General features: G+C 49.0%; 1 protein-coding gene across 7 annotated transcripts in view; it reads right to left on the bottom strand.

The window, feature by feature from the left end:
- CGN (cingulin) overlaps nt 1-14,953 on the bottom strand; it is a 94,413-nt gene that overhangs the window by 36,626 nt on the left and 42,834 nt on the right. For 5 of the 7 annotated variants that reach the window (XM_077463885.1, XM_077463883.1, XM_077463888.1 and 2 more), the window contains exons 3-7: nt 9,526-9,617; nt 7,760-7,829; nt 7,289-7,387; nt 7,036-7,184; nt 1,630-1,768 (exon numbers count right to left, since the gene is read on the bottom strand). In XM_077463885.1, coding sequence (XP_077320011.1) covers nt 1,630-1,768; nt 7,036-7,184; nt 7,289-7,387; nt 7,760-7,829; nt 9,526-9,617 — 549 coding nt within the window. The remainder of the gene's footprint in view (nt 1-1,629; nt 1,769-7,035; nt 7,185-7,288; nt 7,388-7,759; nt 7,830-9,525; nt 9,618-14,953) is intronic. The other 2 variants (XM_077463887.1, XM_077463889.1) reach the window with 1 other exon arrangement.

The following is a 14,953-nucleotide window of genomic DNA, read 5'->3' as shown; positions in this document are numbered from 1 at the left end:
TATCAGTTTTGCACATCGAGAGACTGAAATTCTTGCCCATTCTTCCTTGAAAAACAGCTGGAGCTCAGTGAGGTTGGATGGAGAGCGTTTGTGAACAGCAGTTTTCAGCTCTTTCCACAGATTCTCGATTGGATTCAGGTCTGGACTTTGACTTGGCCATTCTAACACCTGGATACGTTTATTTGTGAACCATTCCTTTGTAGATTTTGCTGTATGTTTGGGATCATTGTCTTGTTGGAAGATAAATCTCCGTCCCAGTTTCAGGTCTTTTGCAGACTCCAACAGGTTTTCATCCAGAATGGTCCTGTATTTGGCTGCATCCATCTTCCTCTCAATTTTAACCATCTTCCCTGTCTCTGCTGAAGAAAAGCAGGCCCAAACCATGATGCTGCCACCACCATGTGTGACAGTGGGGATGGTGTGTTGAGGGTGATGAGCTGTGTTGCTTTTACGCCAAACATATCGTTTTGCATTGTGGGCAAAAAGTTGGATTTTTGGTTTCATCTGACCAGAGCACCTTCTTCCACATGTTTGGTGTGTCTCCCAGGTGGCTTGTGGCAAACTTTAGACAAGACTTTTTATGGGTATCTTTGAGAAATGGCTTTCTTCTTGCCACTCTTCCATAAAGGGCAGATTTGTGCAGTGTACGACTGATTGTTGTCCTATGGACAGACTCTCCCACCTCAGCTGTAGTTCTCTGCAGTTCATCCAGAGTGATCATGGGCCTCTTGGCTGCATCTCTGATCAGTCTTCTCCTTGTCTGAGCTGAAAGTTTAGAGGGACGGCCAGGTCTTGGTAGATTTGCAGTGGTCTGATACTCCTTCCATTTCAAAATGATCGCTTGCACAGTGCTCCTTGGGATGTTTAAAGCTTGGGAAATCTTTTTGTATCCAAATCCGGCTTTAAACTTCTCCACAACAGTATTACGGACCTGCCTGGTGTGTTCCTTGGTCTTCATGATGCTCTCTGCGCTTTCAACAGAACCCTGAGACTATCACAGAGCAGGTGCATTTATACAGAGACTTGATTACACACAGGTGGATTCTATTTATCACCATCAGTCATTTAGGACAACATTGGATCATTCAGAGATCCTCGCTGAACTTCTGGAGTGAGTTTGCTGCACTGAAAGTAAAAGGGCCGAATAATTTTGCACGCACCACTTTTCAGTTTTTTATTTGCTTAAAAATGTTTAAAATATCCAATAGATTTCGTTCCACTTCACAATTGTGTCCCACTTGTTGGTGATTCTTACCAAAAAAGTAAAATTTTATATCTTTATGTTTGAAGCCTGAAATGTGGCAAAAGGTTGAAAAGTTCAAGGGGGCCGAATACTTTCGCAAGGCACTGTACATCTGACTCTGTATACCATATGCGATACTTATAAAGGCACAGATTTCTTCTAGTGGGAATCCGATATATCATGGACAGCATGTCAATTGAATACCAGATATTGGCCACAAGCTTGAAGAAGAGGCTTGCGCTCTGTTTTACCCAATTATGTAAAACAGGCACTAGAAACAGTAGCTAAAGCAAGCTGCAGCACCAAGCTAGCTCTCAGGGGAAGTAGCTTGCCCGAAAACCAGGGGGGGCGGGGGGGGGGCCTTGATAGCAAGGGTCAAAGGTTACCTTCAACAGGGCGTTCTTGTCTCCCGACACCCCCTGCGTCCGCTGCCTGGTCACCTCTTCCTTTGCATCCTGCAGCTTCACCTCCAGGGACCTCATTTTGGTTTCCACCTGTTCTTTGCTCATCCGAATCTCTATCAACCTGTTCGACAGAACACAAAAATGTCACCAGCAGGTCGGGCCATCTACCCAGCTGTGGTATTACACCGGCCTGGTGTGCGCCGATATACCCCGGGAGGAAGGAGGCCACTTGGAACCCCCAGAAAACCATCCCCACCTCTGTACCGACAATAGGTCATGTAAATGCACTGATATAAAATGTGATTTGTACTATTTACTGCAATTCTCTGCCACCCAACTCTACAATCATTGAGATTAATTCTCATCTATATTACTGACATTTGACTATTCTGCATGCTTGCTCTGGGTCTGCGATTCGAATCTACAGCCAGGAAAGTTGAACTTTCAGAAGACCAACATGCGTGGCATGTGTACTATGTGGCAAGAGTCTGTAAACATCTGACCATCACGAGCTTCTAGGACATCCCATTTTAGAACCAAGCCCGTTAATATCGAGTTGCCCCCGCTACCAATGGCCATTTACATGGAGTGGCCCCACCGCGTGATTCTAACATCCTCAAGTCTTCTGGAAAGGCTTTCCGCAGGATTTTGGAGGGTGTCTGTGGAAATTTGTGGCCATTTGTGAGGTCGGGTACTGATGTTGGATGAGAAAACGTGGCTCACAATCAACATTCCAATTTATTCCAAAGGTGTTCAGTAGGGTTGAGGTCAGGGCTCTGTGCAGGACACTTGAGCTCCTTCATGACCTCAAACCTACTGGACACCTTTTTGGATAAGAAGCCCTTATACCAAAAGGCGTGTCCAAGGGTTAAGGGCAGTTACTGATGTTGGGTGAGAAAACCTCATAACACAGGTGTTCTGTAGGGTTAAGCGCAGGTACTGGTGTTGAATGAGAAGACCTCATACCAAAAAAGGAATTCCAAAAGTAGGGTTGAGGGCAGGGCTCTGTGCAGACCACTCAAGTGTCTCCATGACCTCTCACATCTTAAGTAAGGGAATCAGGAAGTGAAGCCTTGTGGCTTCACTGATGAGGGGCCAGACATGGCGTATCTTTTGTCAGTAGTGGGAGCAAATATCTGTATTAGACAGGTATCTGCTCCCCCCTCTCCCTTGAAAGGTGCCAAATGTGAAACCGGAGGGGGGTTCCGGACAGTAGAGGTTTCATTTTTGGGTGGAACTCTGCTTTAAGGGCAGGTACTGGTGTAGGGTGAGAAGACCTTCTATAAAAAGGTCTTTCAAAAGTAGGGTTGAGGTCAGGGCTCTCTGCAGGACACTCGAGTGTCTCCATGACCTCAAACCTACTGAACACCTTCAGGATGAGAAGACCTCCTCTAAAAAAGGTGTTCTGTAGGGCAGGTAATGTTGTTGGATGAGAAGACCTCATACCAAAGATGCTCAAAAGGGTTAAGGGCAGGTCAGGGCTCTGTACAGGACACTCAAGTTCCTCCACAACAAACCGGTCCGACGCGGTCTTTATGGTTTCTGGCTTTGTACACAGGGGCACAGTCGTGGTGGAGCATAAAAAGGGTCTTCGCCAAACTGCTACCCCAATTTTCTACAATGTCTTTGTATGATGAAGTATTATCAGCACCTGGAGAACATGAACTGAATTTGGAAGGGTTCCCATACTTTGGGCAGTATAGGTAGGCAGGGGCGCTGATAGAAATCGTGGGGCCCCGTACAGCCTACCTGACAGGGCCCCCCTTCAGCTCCACCCTTGGTCCCTCCTTTAGCCCCACCCCTGGCCCTTCCCCAGACGTCATTGTGCTGCAGACAGTGCCACCAATGCCATGCCGCCCATCACTGCCATATTGTGCTACAGACAGTGCCACCCATGTACTGTCTACAGCACAATATGGCATTGGCGGCATGGGTGACACTGTCTACAGCACATTACGGCATTTGTGGCATGGGTGGCACTGTCTATAGCACAATATGGCACTGGCAGCATGGGTGGCACAGTCTCTGCAGGCAGCACATGATACCTGCAGATAGGGCCACCCATGCCGCCAATGCCATAATGTGCTGCAGACAGTGCCACCCATGCCATATTGTGCTGTAGACAGTGCCACCCAGTTGGTTTGTTGTACTCAGACAGATAGTGTTCAGTCAAGGTGGCTGGGGGATTTATTTTTATTTTTTTTAACATTAATTAGGTCTCGGATCAGGTTGCCTGGGCCCCCCTGCTGGCCGGGCCCGGTACAACAGGGCCAGTTGTACTGGTCTATCAGCGGCCCTGTAGGTAGGTGTGATAGTCCTTTGGCCATATAATGTATTTATCCCATAGCAGGGACTTTGCCTGCAGTACCTCTGCTGTGTCTCCAGGTGTCGCTCTATCCCAACTAATACAGACAGGACGCTATAACTGACCGTACAGAAGCATTCTGTGAATGTACTGTTTGGGTTACAGTAGGTCAACACTTGCTATGAGACAGAATCAGGTACATTATCGTATTATGTTCCAACTGCAGAGTGTAAGATAAAAGGGATACAGACGTATATTGCCTGCTACAAATTAACTTAAATTGACCCATTTATAATGCACTTGTCATTGACATGAAGCTGCACCCTCGGTTTGTCTGGACTCGGGGATATTTATAATGGACTTGTCACGGACATTAAGCTTTCTAATCATCTCGGAACTGCTGAATACCTGAATAAGCGTAGAATGACCTGGAAATGACTCGACACAATCTATAATATCAAAGCTGCATTAGTGGCTGAATATCTCTCCGCTACATACAACACCATCGTTATTAAAGCTGCATTAAACCCCAAAAAATGTCCCTGGAATTCAACCCCGCTGGAGACCATGGAAAAAACGCAGCCCGCTGGAGACCCTGGAAAAAAACGCAGCCCGCTGGAGACCCTGGAAAAAAACGCAGCCCGCTGGAGACCCTGGAAAAAAACGCAGCCCGCTGGAGACCCTGGAAAAAAACGCAGCCCGCTGGAGACCCTGGAAAAAAACGCAGCCCGCTGGAGACCCTGGAAAAAAACGCAGCCCGCTGGAGACCCTGGAAAAAAACGCAGCCCGCTGGAGACCCTGGAAAAAAACGCAGCCCGCTGGAGACCCTGGAAAAAAACGCAGCCCGCTGGAGACCCTGGAAAAAAACGCAGCCCGCTGGAGACCCTGGAAAAAAACGCAGCCCGCTGGAGACCCTGGAAAAAAACGCAGCCCGCTGGAGACCCTGGAAAAAACGCAGCCCGCTGGAGACCCTGGAAAAAACGCAGCCCGCTGGAGACCCTGGAAAAAACGCAGCCCGCTGGAGACCCTGGAAAAAACGCAGCCCGCTGGAGACCCTGGAAAAAACGCAGCCCGCTGGAGACCCTGGAAAAAACGCAGCCCGCTGGAGACCCTGGAAAAGCGCAGCCCGCTGGAGACCCTGGAAAGCGCAACACGCTGGAGACCCTGGAAAGCGCAACACGCTGGAGACCCTGGAAAGCGCAACACGCTGGAGACCCTGGAAAGCGCAACACGCTGGAGACCCTGGAAAACGCAACCTGCTGGAGACCCTGGAAAACGCAACCCGCTGGAGACCCTGGAAAACGCAACCCGCTGGAGACCTTGGAACGCAGTCCCCCCCACCTTCTGTTTTTACCTAGTGATCTGGCCAGTAACACACCTCCTGTTTTAAACCCCTAAACTCTGGATGAAGGGGGCACTTTTGGACAGCAGCATTGTCAGTCTGGGGGAGGGATTGTTAGATAAACTAGCAGATTTAGATACACTAACAACTTGAAACCAAACTCCAGCTAACACTTCATAAGCAGTGACAGTTTTGTTTCTTTTGGGATAAAGGTTTTACATGAATAAAATCTGATCATTGTAAGCACCTGTCATAAGTAAATGGTTTACCTCAATCCTTTAACCCTTACATCTGCAGGACAGCCTGTTCTTTTGAAAAACAACAGACTTATGGGCTAGATCCCCAGGTTAAAACAAAGGAAGGAGAGCCTAAATAAGAAAAAACTAATGCAACCATCATATCCAAGAATTGGCAAGTTTCAATATAATAGATTTTTGTTACCTCTTTAAAGCGGAGTTCTGGCCCCCCACCCCAAAAAATGTAAAAAGTCAGCAGCTACAAACACTGTAGCTGCTGAATTCGGCCCCTGCTCTTCCGAGGACAGAAGAGCAGGGGCCAAACTTTCGGCTCACTTCGCGGGGAGAAAGAGAGCTGCAAGTGGGAGCAGATACCTGTCAAAATTCGGTACCCACTTCCCCCTACCCCCCCCCCCCCCCCCCCAAAAAAAGGTGTCAAATGTGGCAGAAGGGGGGCCTCCCCTTTTGGGTGGAGCTCTGCTTTAAAGTTGTTGATATTTAGAGGTCAAAGATCATAAAATAAAAACTTGAAGAGCCTAATTGATGAGCAATTTTTCATCCAGACACCCCATCCCTCATGTTATCTAGTGTTCCTGGAGCTGGCCATCCTGGAAATGACCCTGGAACTCAACCCGCTGACCATCCTGGAAATTACCCTGGAACTCAAACCGCTGGAGACCCTGGAGCTCAACCCGCTGGAGACCCTGGAGCTCAACCCGCTGGAGACCCTGGAGCTCAACCCGCTGGAGACCCTGGAGCTCAACCCGCTGGAGACCCTGGAGCTCAACCCGCTGGAGACCCTGGAGCTCAACCCGCTGGAGACCCTGGAGCTCAACCCGCTGGAGACCCTGGAGCTCAACCCGCTGGAGACCCTGGAGCTCAACCCCCTGGAGACCCTGGAGCTCAACCCCCTGGAGACCCTGGAGCTCAACCCCCTGGAGACCCTGGAACTCAACCCGCTGGAGACCCTGGAACTCAACCCGCTGGAGACCCTGGAACTCAACCCGCTGGAGACCCTGGAACTCAACCCGCTGGAGACCCTGGAACTCAACCCGCTGGAGACCCTGGAACTCAACCCGCTGGAGACCCTGGAACTCAACCCGCTGGAGACCCTGGAACTCAACCCGCTGGAGACCCTGGAACTCAACCCGCTGGAGACCCTGGAACTCAACCCGCTGGAGACCCTGGAACTCAACCCGCTGGAGACCCTGGAACTCAACCCGCTGGAGACCCTGGAACTCAACCCGCTGGAGACCCTGGAACGCACACAAGTCAGACTGATGGAAGTACACACCCAGTGTCCTCTGTGGATCTGTGTGTTCTCATTTTGTAGGGGGATCACACCAATTTCAAATTACGGAAAACGAGGTCAGCGTCCTGAAATTAAGGGCAGTTTCTGGGTTTCTTGGATGGCATTAAAGTCTAACGAATGCTTTCGCGTATTGGCTGGACTTGCCATTAAAGGCTGTGGCCAGGAAGAGGGTTGGGGGCAGCAACAGACTTACTCTTGATTCATAGAGCTCAGCTCATTTTTCTTCTTCTCCAACAACTCTCTCAGCTTCTTACATTCCTCCACGCTCTCCTCCAGCTTGATTTCCAATCTCTGCACAGAGGCTGTGGGACGGTCCCGCGAGATCTCCTGCTTCATCCTTTGCTGCAAAGAAGCACCAAGAAGAGTCAGGATCCAGTCAAGCAGAGTCAGGAGACACAAGAATTACAAAGTACTGAGGTGGAAGGAGTAACATCCTAAAGTCTCACCTTTATCTCATCGTCAAGCTGTTGCTGGAGCTGGGAAACTTTCTTCTCCAGTTCCTTATTCTGGTTAAATAAAGTCCGGGTGTCTTCTCCAGGAGAGGTCTGCAGAGGCACAACATCATTTACACAGACCTGGGATAGACACTTTCTTATGATCTCAGAAGACCATCACTGTGGTTTTAAGTTAGGATGTAACCCAATGGACATGAACTGCTCCTCTCATACACATGAAGGAGAGGGAAGTAGATAACTTCCCTGGTAGGAGGCCTCTTGCTGTGTCTCCATGTGCTTGTATTTCACTTGAATTTTTGAGATAAGGAGTGTCAGAGCCCACAACTTTGGATGGAGATTTCTTTGTCAGCAGCCATTTAAAGACACCATAAAGGGCCCTTTATCAGTGATATGATTAGACACTGTGCTACATTGATGGGTATTTTAAAGGCTACCCTCCCCCTTTTTTTTTTCCATTCTTACCCGCAAGGCTTGAAATTTCTCCAGGAGGAGGCCGGTCTTCTTCCTCAGCATCACCTCACTGTCATTAGATCTGAAACAAAGGATACAGCTTTGTGTATAAAAAATGTATGTAGACTTCAATCCCCCTATCTGGGCTGATGATGCCTTTTTTGGCATTTCAGGTGTTGCGTAGAACCAGCTTTAGTAGGGTCCATTAAGTGGAAACAGTACTTTCCATGGGAACTAGACCTTCCACCTGTGCACAAATATATTGCTAACTACTAATGTTCCTCTAGGGCAGTGGTCCCCAAGCACAGTCCCCAAGTAACCAACAGGTCACGTTTTCAGGTTTTTCTTCGCCTTGCACAGATGCTTTAAATTAATCTCATTGGCTAGGTAGTTCTGACAGCTATTTTAGCTAAGTAGAAAGAAATTTCCAAAAGATGTTCTCTTGGGGGACTTGAAGACTGAGATTGGGAGCCACTGCTATAGAGGTTTGAAGTCACCAATGGTGTAAGGTGGTTCAAAAGTCTCAAACTGCACCACTGCTCTAGATGTTCCAAATCACCCATGGTGCAAGGTGCTTCCAATGTCAAGGACTGCACCACTGCTCTAGATGTTCCAAATCACCCATGGTGCAAGGTGCTTCCAATGTCAAGGACTGCACCACTGCTCTAGATGTTCCAAATCACCCATGGTGCAAGGTGCTTCCAATGTCAAGGACTGCACCACTGCTCTAGATGTTCCAAATCACCCATGGTGCAAGGTGCTTCCAATGTCAAGGACTGCACCACTGCTCTAGATGTTCCAAATCACCCATGGTGCAAGGTGCTTCCAATGTCAAGGACTGCACCACTGCTCTAGATGTTCCAAATCACCCATGGTGCAAGGAGCTTCCAATGTCAAGGACTGCACTACTGCTCTAGATGTTCCAAATCACCCATGGTGCAAGGTGCTTCCAATGTCAAGGACTGCACCACTGCTCTAGAGGTTCCAAATCACCCATGGTGCAAGGTGCTTCCAATGTCAAGGACTGCACCACTGCTCTAGAGGTTCCAAATCACCCATGGTGCAAGGAGTTTCCAATGTCAAGGACTGCACCACTGCTCTAGATGTTCCAAATCACCCATGGTGCAAGGAGCTTCCAATGTCAAGGACTGCACCACTGCTCTAGATGTTCCAAATCACCCATGGTGCAAGGTGCTTCCAATGTCAAGGACTGCACCACTGCTCTAGATGTTCCAAATCACCCATGGTGCAAGGTGCTTCCAGTGTCAAGGACTGCACCACTGCTCTAGAGGTTCCAAATCACCCATGGTGCAAGGAGCTTCCAATGTCAAGGACTGCACCACTGCTCTAGAGGTTCCAAATCAGCCATGGTGTAAGGTGCTTCCAATGTCGAGAAGGACTGCACAATTGCTCTAGTCTAGGAGGTTCCAAGTGACCCATGGTGTAAGGTGCTTCAAGTGTCTAGGACGACTGCATTGTTTTATGGGTCACTTCTACCAGAAAAAAACAAAAAACTTCTGATCCCTCCAGAATATAAAAATAACATAGAATCTCCATCATGGTTTTTGGAAACTCCTCATAATGACTACAGTAATTGTGCAGAACTGGATACTATCAGGCAGTTTAATTTTCCAATATATATCTAACAGTGAAACATTTTCGAGTGGAAAGACTCTTTAGTGGCATTTTTCTAGTGGTCAGTGATTGTTTTGTAAAAATTTCCTCATGCTGGCAAACAAACTGGTGTGGAAAGCTGGAAAGGTTCGGGCCATAGTTACCCGTCCCGCAGGATGCTGTAGATCATTTCTCGGGTGGGGTCACTTTCGTCTTTTTTCTGATCCTTCAGGAGGTCTGGGGTACTCTTCAGCTGCTGAAGGAAAGATGAAACATCAGCTGGACATCTCATAGTATATAAAATCCAACTAACTTAAGGTGTATCTTTATTTTTTGGAAGGGTAGACCCTCTATCACATTTCTATTTCTGTGTGTCCTAGTTGGAGAGATACTTTATCTCTATTCATCCTGGTGTCCATTATTACCGATGCAGAAAAAGTGAGAGGACATCTTCCAACGGGGACAATAGTCTAACGGTAAACCTAGGTAGGTCTTAGGGTCTTCGCTCAAGCTTCCTCATCCCTATTTGGTGGATCTCACTGTTGGGTGCAGGTTGCGTAAGAGTCCGGTCCTGGCTCTGTGCAAAACTATAAGCCTCAAGATATGACCAATATCACACACACCATAGAAAACCATCAATACTAAGAGTGGTAGCAGGCTGCCGTCCAAGCCCTGATGCATTTCAGGGCAGGTCGAAACACGTTGGGGCTTGGACGGCAAGTACTTTATAAATTATCGCCCACCAACGAAGTATTCAAGATACCACGTTTGCACCATGTCTGACCATCGTTTCCACTCCTCTATTTCCTCTCCCAGTTCCTTTTCCCACACTTTCTGATATGGAAGCTTATCTATAGGTTTAGAAAAAAAAAGTAACATAGATCTGAGATTCCGCCCTTTGTTCCAGGTCGGCTCATAAATCTCTGCTCAATATATCATACATAGATCACTTAAAGTGGTTGTAAACCCTTACAAACCACTTTGACCTACAGGTAAGCCTATATACGGTTTAGGAGATAATTTACCTGAAGACAGCCACCATAGACAGCGGCGCGCAGGCGCACTGGGTAAGCCGCAGATCGCGGCGATATGCCGCGAGTGTAGGCTCCCGTGCGCATGCGCGGGAGTGACGTCATCGCTGCTCCGGCGAATCACAGCACCGGAGCAGCGAGACCCACCAAGAAGATGGACGCTCGGAACTACAGGGGACAGCGGTGACTTCGCTGGCTCCCGTGTCAGGTAAGTGACACATAATGGACTGCGATGCGATGCGATGCGATGCATAGTAGTCCATTATGCTTTACCTTTGCAGGGAATCAAAGAGGAAGTAACACCCACCGGGGTTTACTTCCTCTTTAAGAGAGTGAAAAAAGTGGGCTATTGGGTGTTAATTATTTCATTCACACGGTCATTGAATAAGGAAGAGTTAATATTCCGATCTGGAAACGCTGGACCTTTGGGCAAGACCACCACACACGATACATGGTAGTACCCTCTTGGCTGCACCCCCTATAACAGAGTAGTAGTAGCTGATGCCATCCAAGCCAAGTAAAGGGAAATCTCCCCAAATGATAAACAGCAAAAAAAAAAGCCAACACACCCCATCCTCTATTCTATCCACCCTCCCCCAAAAAAAAAAGGTTTTGGCCAGATGCAGTTTACCAAAGGTCATAACTTCCAAGAATGGTACATACATTCCATCACACAATGACAGTACAAGGTATGCATGAAACATAATTGTAGCTCCTGAAAAGGTTTGTGAAGGTACTTGTTTCTCCAGGCAGGCATGTACTGGCCATTGGGACTACAGGGAGTTTCCCGGTGGGCCGATGGCTCAGTGGGCCACTCTGATGCAAGGAGGCTGCTGATGGGACACTCTGATGCAAGGGGGCTGCTGATGGGACACTCTGATGCAAGGGGGCTGCTGATGGGACACTCTGATGCAAGGGGGCTGCTGATGGGACACTCTGATGCAAGGGGGCTGCTGATGGGACACTCTGATGCAAGGGGGCTGCTGATGGGACACTCTGATGCAAGGGGGCTGCTGATGGGACACTCTGATGCAAGGGGGCTGCTGATGGGACACTCTGATGCAAGGGGGCTGCTGATGGGACACTCTGATGCAAGGGGGCTGCTGATGGGACACTCTGATGCAAGGGGGCTGCTGATGGGACACTCTGATGCAAGGGGGCTGCTGATGGGACACTCTGATGCAAGGGGGCTGCTGATGGGACACTCTGATGCAAGGGGGCTGCTGATGGGACACTCTGATGCAAGGGGGCTGCTGATGGGACACTCTGATGCAAGGGGGCTGCTGATGGGACACACTGATGCAAGGGGGCTGCTGATGGGACACACTGATGCAAGGGGGCTGCTGATGGGACACACTGATGCAAGGGGGCTGCTGATGGGACACTGATGTAAGGGGGCTGCTGATGGGACACTCTGATGTAAGGGGGCTGCTGATGGGACACTCTGATGTAAGGGGGCTGCTGATGGGACACTGATGTAAGGGGGAGCTGATGGGACACTCTGATGTAAGGGGGTGCTGTTGAGACACTCTGATGTAAGGGGGAGCTGATGGGACACTCTGATGTAAGGGGGGTGTCGATGGGACACTCTGATGTAAGGGGTGTGTCGATGGGACACTCTGATGTAAGGGAGTGCTGATGGGACACTCAAAATGTAAGTGGGCCGGTCTGGATGAAGTCCAGGGCCAAATTTCTTTCCCAGTCCAGCCCTGTCTCCAGGTCATGGTAAATCTGGTAGTAGTTGGTCAACTCCAACTGGTTGCATAACGTTACCAAGCCTCATTTTCGGTTCGAATGAGTGTCAGGAAGATACCCCAACCGGCAGCATCAAATTATTAACACCTATGCAGGCTTCCTGGCACCAAGGATGGGATTATATAAATAGAACAGGGTGGTGCCACAACTTTTCTATCTCTCGTCCTATTCTTGGACAGTCAACATCTACACCAGAGTTTCTCAACCAGAGTTCCCGTAAAGCACTAGAGGTTCCTTGAGCAATTTCTGCCTCTCGGATAATTAACCGCTGAAACCAACGATCATTTTAACTATCTGAAAGAGGGGGGGGGGGGCGTTCCCAATGGCTACAAATATAAGGAGCACGCTCCCCGCTGACCATCACACTGATGTATGGTGATCTGTAGATATAGTAGTTATTAAGCGGGGGTTCCTTCAGACCAGAAATGTCAAGGGTTCCTTCACCTTAAAAAAAAGTTTGAGAAAAAATGATCTGCACATTCAGTGATGATTGGATGAAGGTTCTACCAGCATAGGATATAGGTGTTGGTGGATGTTCTCGACGCTCATTAGATCCGAGGAATTGGCTTGGGGAAGCTACGAAATGTCTTCAGCACTCAGAACAAGTCCAGCTGAATGTGGCCAACCACTACTAGCTGGCCCTTTACTAGTTTTTTACTCCCAAGTTTATCCAGGATGAAAAACATATTTCCATGAAATAAGAGTTCCCGTTCTTCTACCAGTCACAGAGACATGGAAGAATTAAATAAAAGCCACTCCCCATCCTTCGTATGTCATAGTTAGGAAAGTCTGAAGCTCCAATTAACCAAAAAGCAACTTTCTATCGTGTGCCTCACCAAAAATGATGCAGTGGTGGGAGGTGGCCACGGATACCACACCTCCTGCTGACTACCAATCATTTTGAAAGGTGGATGCCTGAAGCTTCTAATATGCAAACTTGGAGATCTCTTAAAGCAGAGGCCTTCAAACCGTGGCCTAGGGGCTGGATGCAGTCTTTTGCTAGCCTTTATGTGGCCCTTGGTGAACTATTCCTCCCACTGACAATCAACAATGGGGAATAATTCCTGCCGCTGACACCAATGATGGGGCACTATTCCTCCCACTCATAAGGTAATATTCTTCCAGTGACACCATTCCTCCCACTGACGACACCAACAATAGGGCACTATGCCTCCCACTGGCGACTCCCAACAAAAGGGCACTATGCCTCCCACTGGCGACTCCAACAAAAGGGCACTATGCCTCCCACTGGCGACTCCCAACAAAAGGGCACTATGCCTCCTACTGGCGACTGCAACAAAAGGGCACTATGCCTCCCACTGGCGACTCCAACAATAGTGCACTATGCCTCCCACTGGAGACTCCAACAAAAGGGCACTATGCCTCCCACTGGCGACTCCAACAATAGTGCACTATGCCTCCCACTGGAGACTCCAACAAAAGGGCACTATGCCTCCTACTGGCGACTGCAACAATAGGGCACTATGCCTCCCACTGGAGACTCCAACAAAAGGGCACTATGCCTCCCACTGGAGACTCCAACAAAAGGGCACTATGCCTCCCACTGGAGACTCCAACAAAAGGGCACTATGCCTCCCACTGGAGACTCCAACAAAAGGGCACTATGCCTCCCACTGGAGACTCCAACAAAAGGGCACTATGCCTCCCACTGGAGACTCCAACAAAAGGGCACTATGCCTCCCACTGGAGACTCCAACAAAAGGGCACTATGCCTCCCACTGGAGACTCCAACAAAAGGGCACTATGCCTCCCACTGGAGACTCCAACAAAAGGGCACTATGCCTCCCACTGGAGACTCCAAGAAAAGGGCACTATGCCTCCCACTGGAGACTCCAACAAAAGGGCACTATGCCTCCCACTGGAGACTCCAACAAAAGGGCACTATGCCTCCCACTGGAGACTCCAACAAAAGGGAACTATGCCTCCCACTGGAGACTCCAACAAAAGGGCACTATGCCTCCCACTGGAGACTCCAACAAAAGGGCACTATGCCTCCCACTGGAGACTCCAACAAAAGGGCACTATGCCTCCCACTGGAGACTCCAACAAAAGGGCACTATGCCTCCCACTGGAGACTCCAACAAAAGGGCACTATGCCTCCCACTGGAGACTCCAACAAAAGGGCACTATGCCTCCCACTGGAGACTCCAACAAAAGGGCACTATGCCTCCCACTGGAGACTCCAACAAAAGGGCACTATGCCTCCCACTGGAGACTCCAACAAAAGGGCACTATGCCTCCCACTGGCGACTCCAACAAAAGGGCACTATGCCTCCCACTGGAGACTCCAACAAAAGGGCACTATGCCTCCCACTGGTGACTCCAACAATAGGGCACTATGCCTCCCACTGGAGACTCCAACAAAAGGGCACTATGCCTCCCACTGGCGACTCCAACAAAAGGGCACTATGCCTCCCACTGGAGACTCCAACAAAAGGGCACTATGCCTCCCACTGGAGACTCCAACAAAAGGGCACTATGCCTCCCACTGGAGACTCCAACAAAAGGGCACTATGCCTCCCACTGGAGACTCCAACAAAAGGGCACTACGCCTCCCACTGGAGACTCCAACAAAAGGGCACTATGCCTCCCACTGGAGACTCCCCCAAAAAAAAAAGGTTTTGGCCAGATGCAGTTTACCAAAGGTCATAACTTCCAAGAATGGTACATACATTCCATCACACAATGACAGTACAAGGTATGCATGAAACATAATTGTAGCTCCTGAAAAGGTTTGTGAAGGTACTTGTTTCTCCAGGCAGGCATGTACTGGCCATTGGGACTA

This window comes from Lithobates pipiens, unplaced genomic scaffold, assembly GCF_037356315.1.
Source record: "Lithobates pipiens isolate NorthernLeopardFrog02 unplaced genomic scaffold, aLitPip1_a1.2 Scaffold_30, whole genome shotgun sequence".
In the NCBI taxonomy this organism is placed as follows: domain Eukaryota; kingdom Metazoa; phylum Chordata; class Amphibia; order Anura; family Ranidae; genus Lithobates; species Lithobates pipiens.
This window is presented reverse-complemented; position numbering and strand designations above follow the sequence as displayed.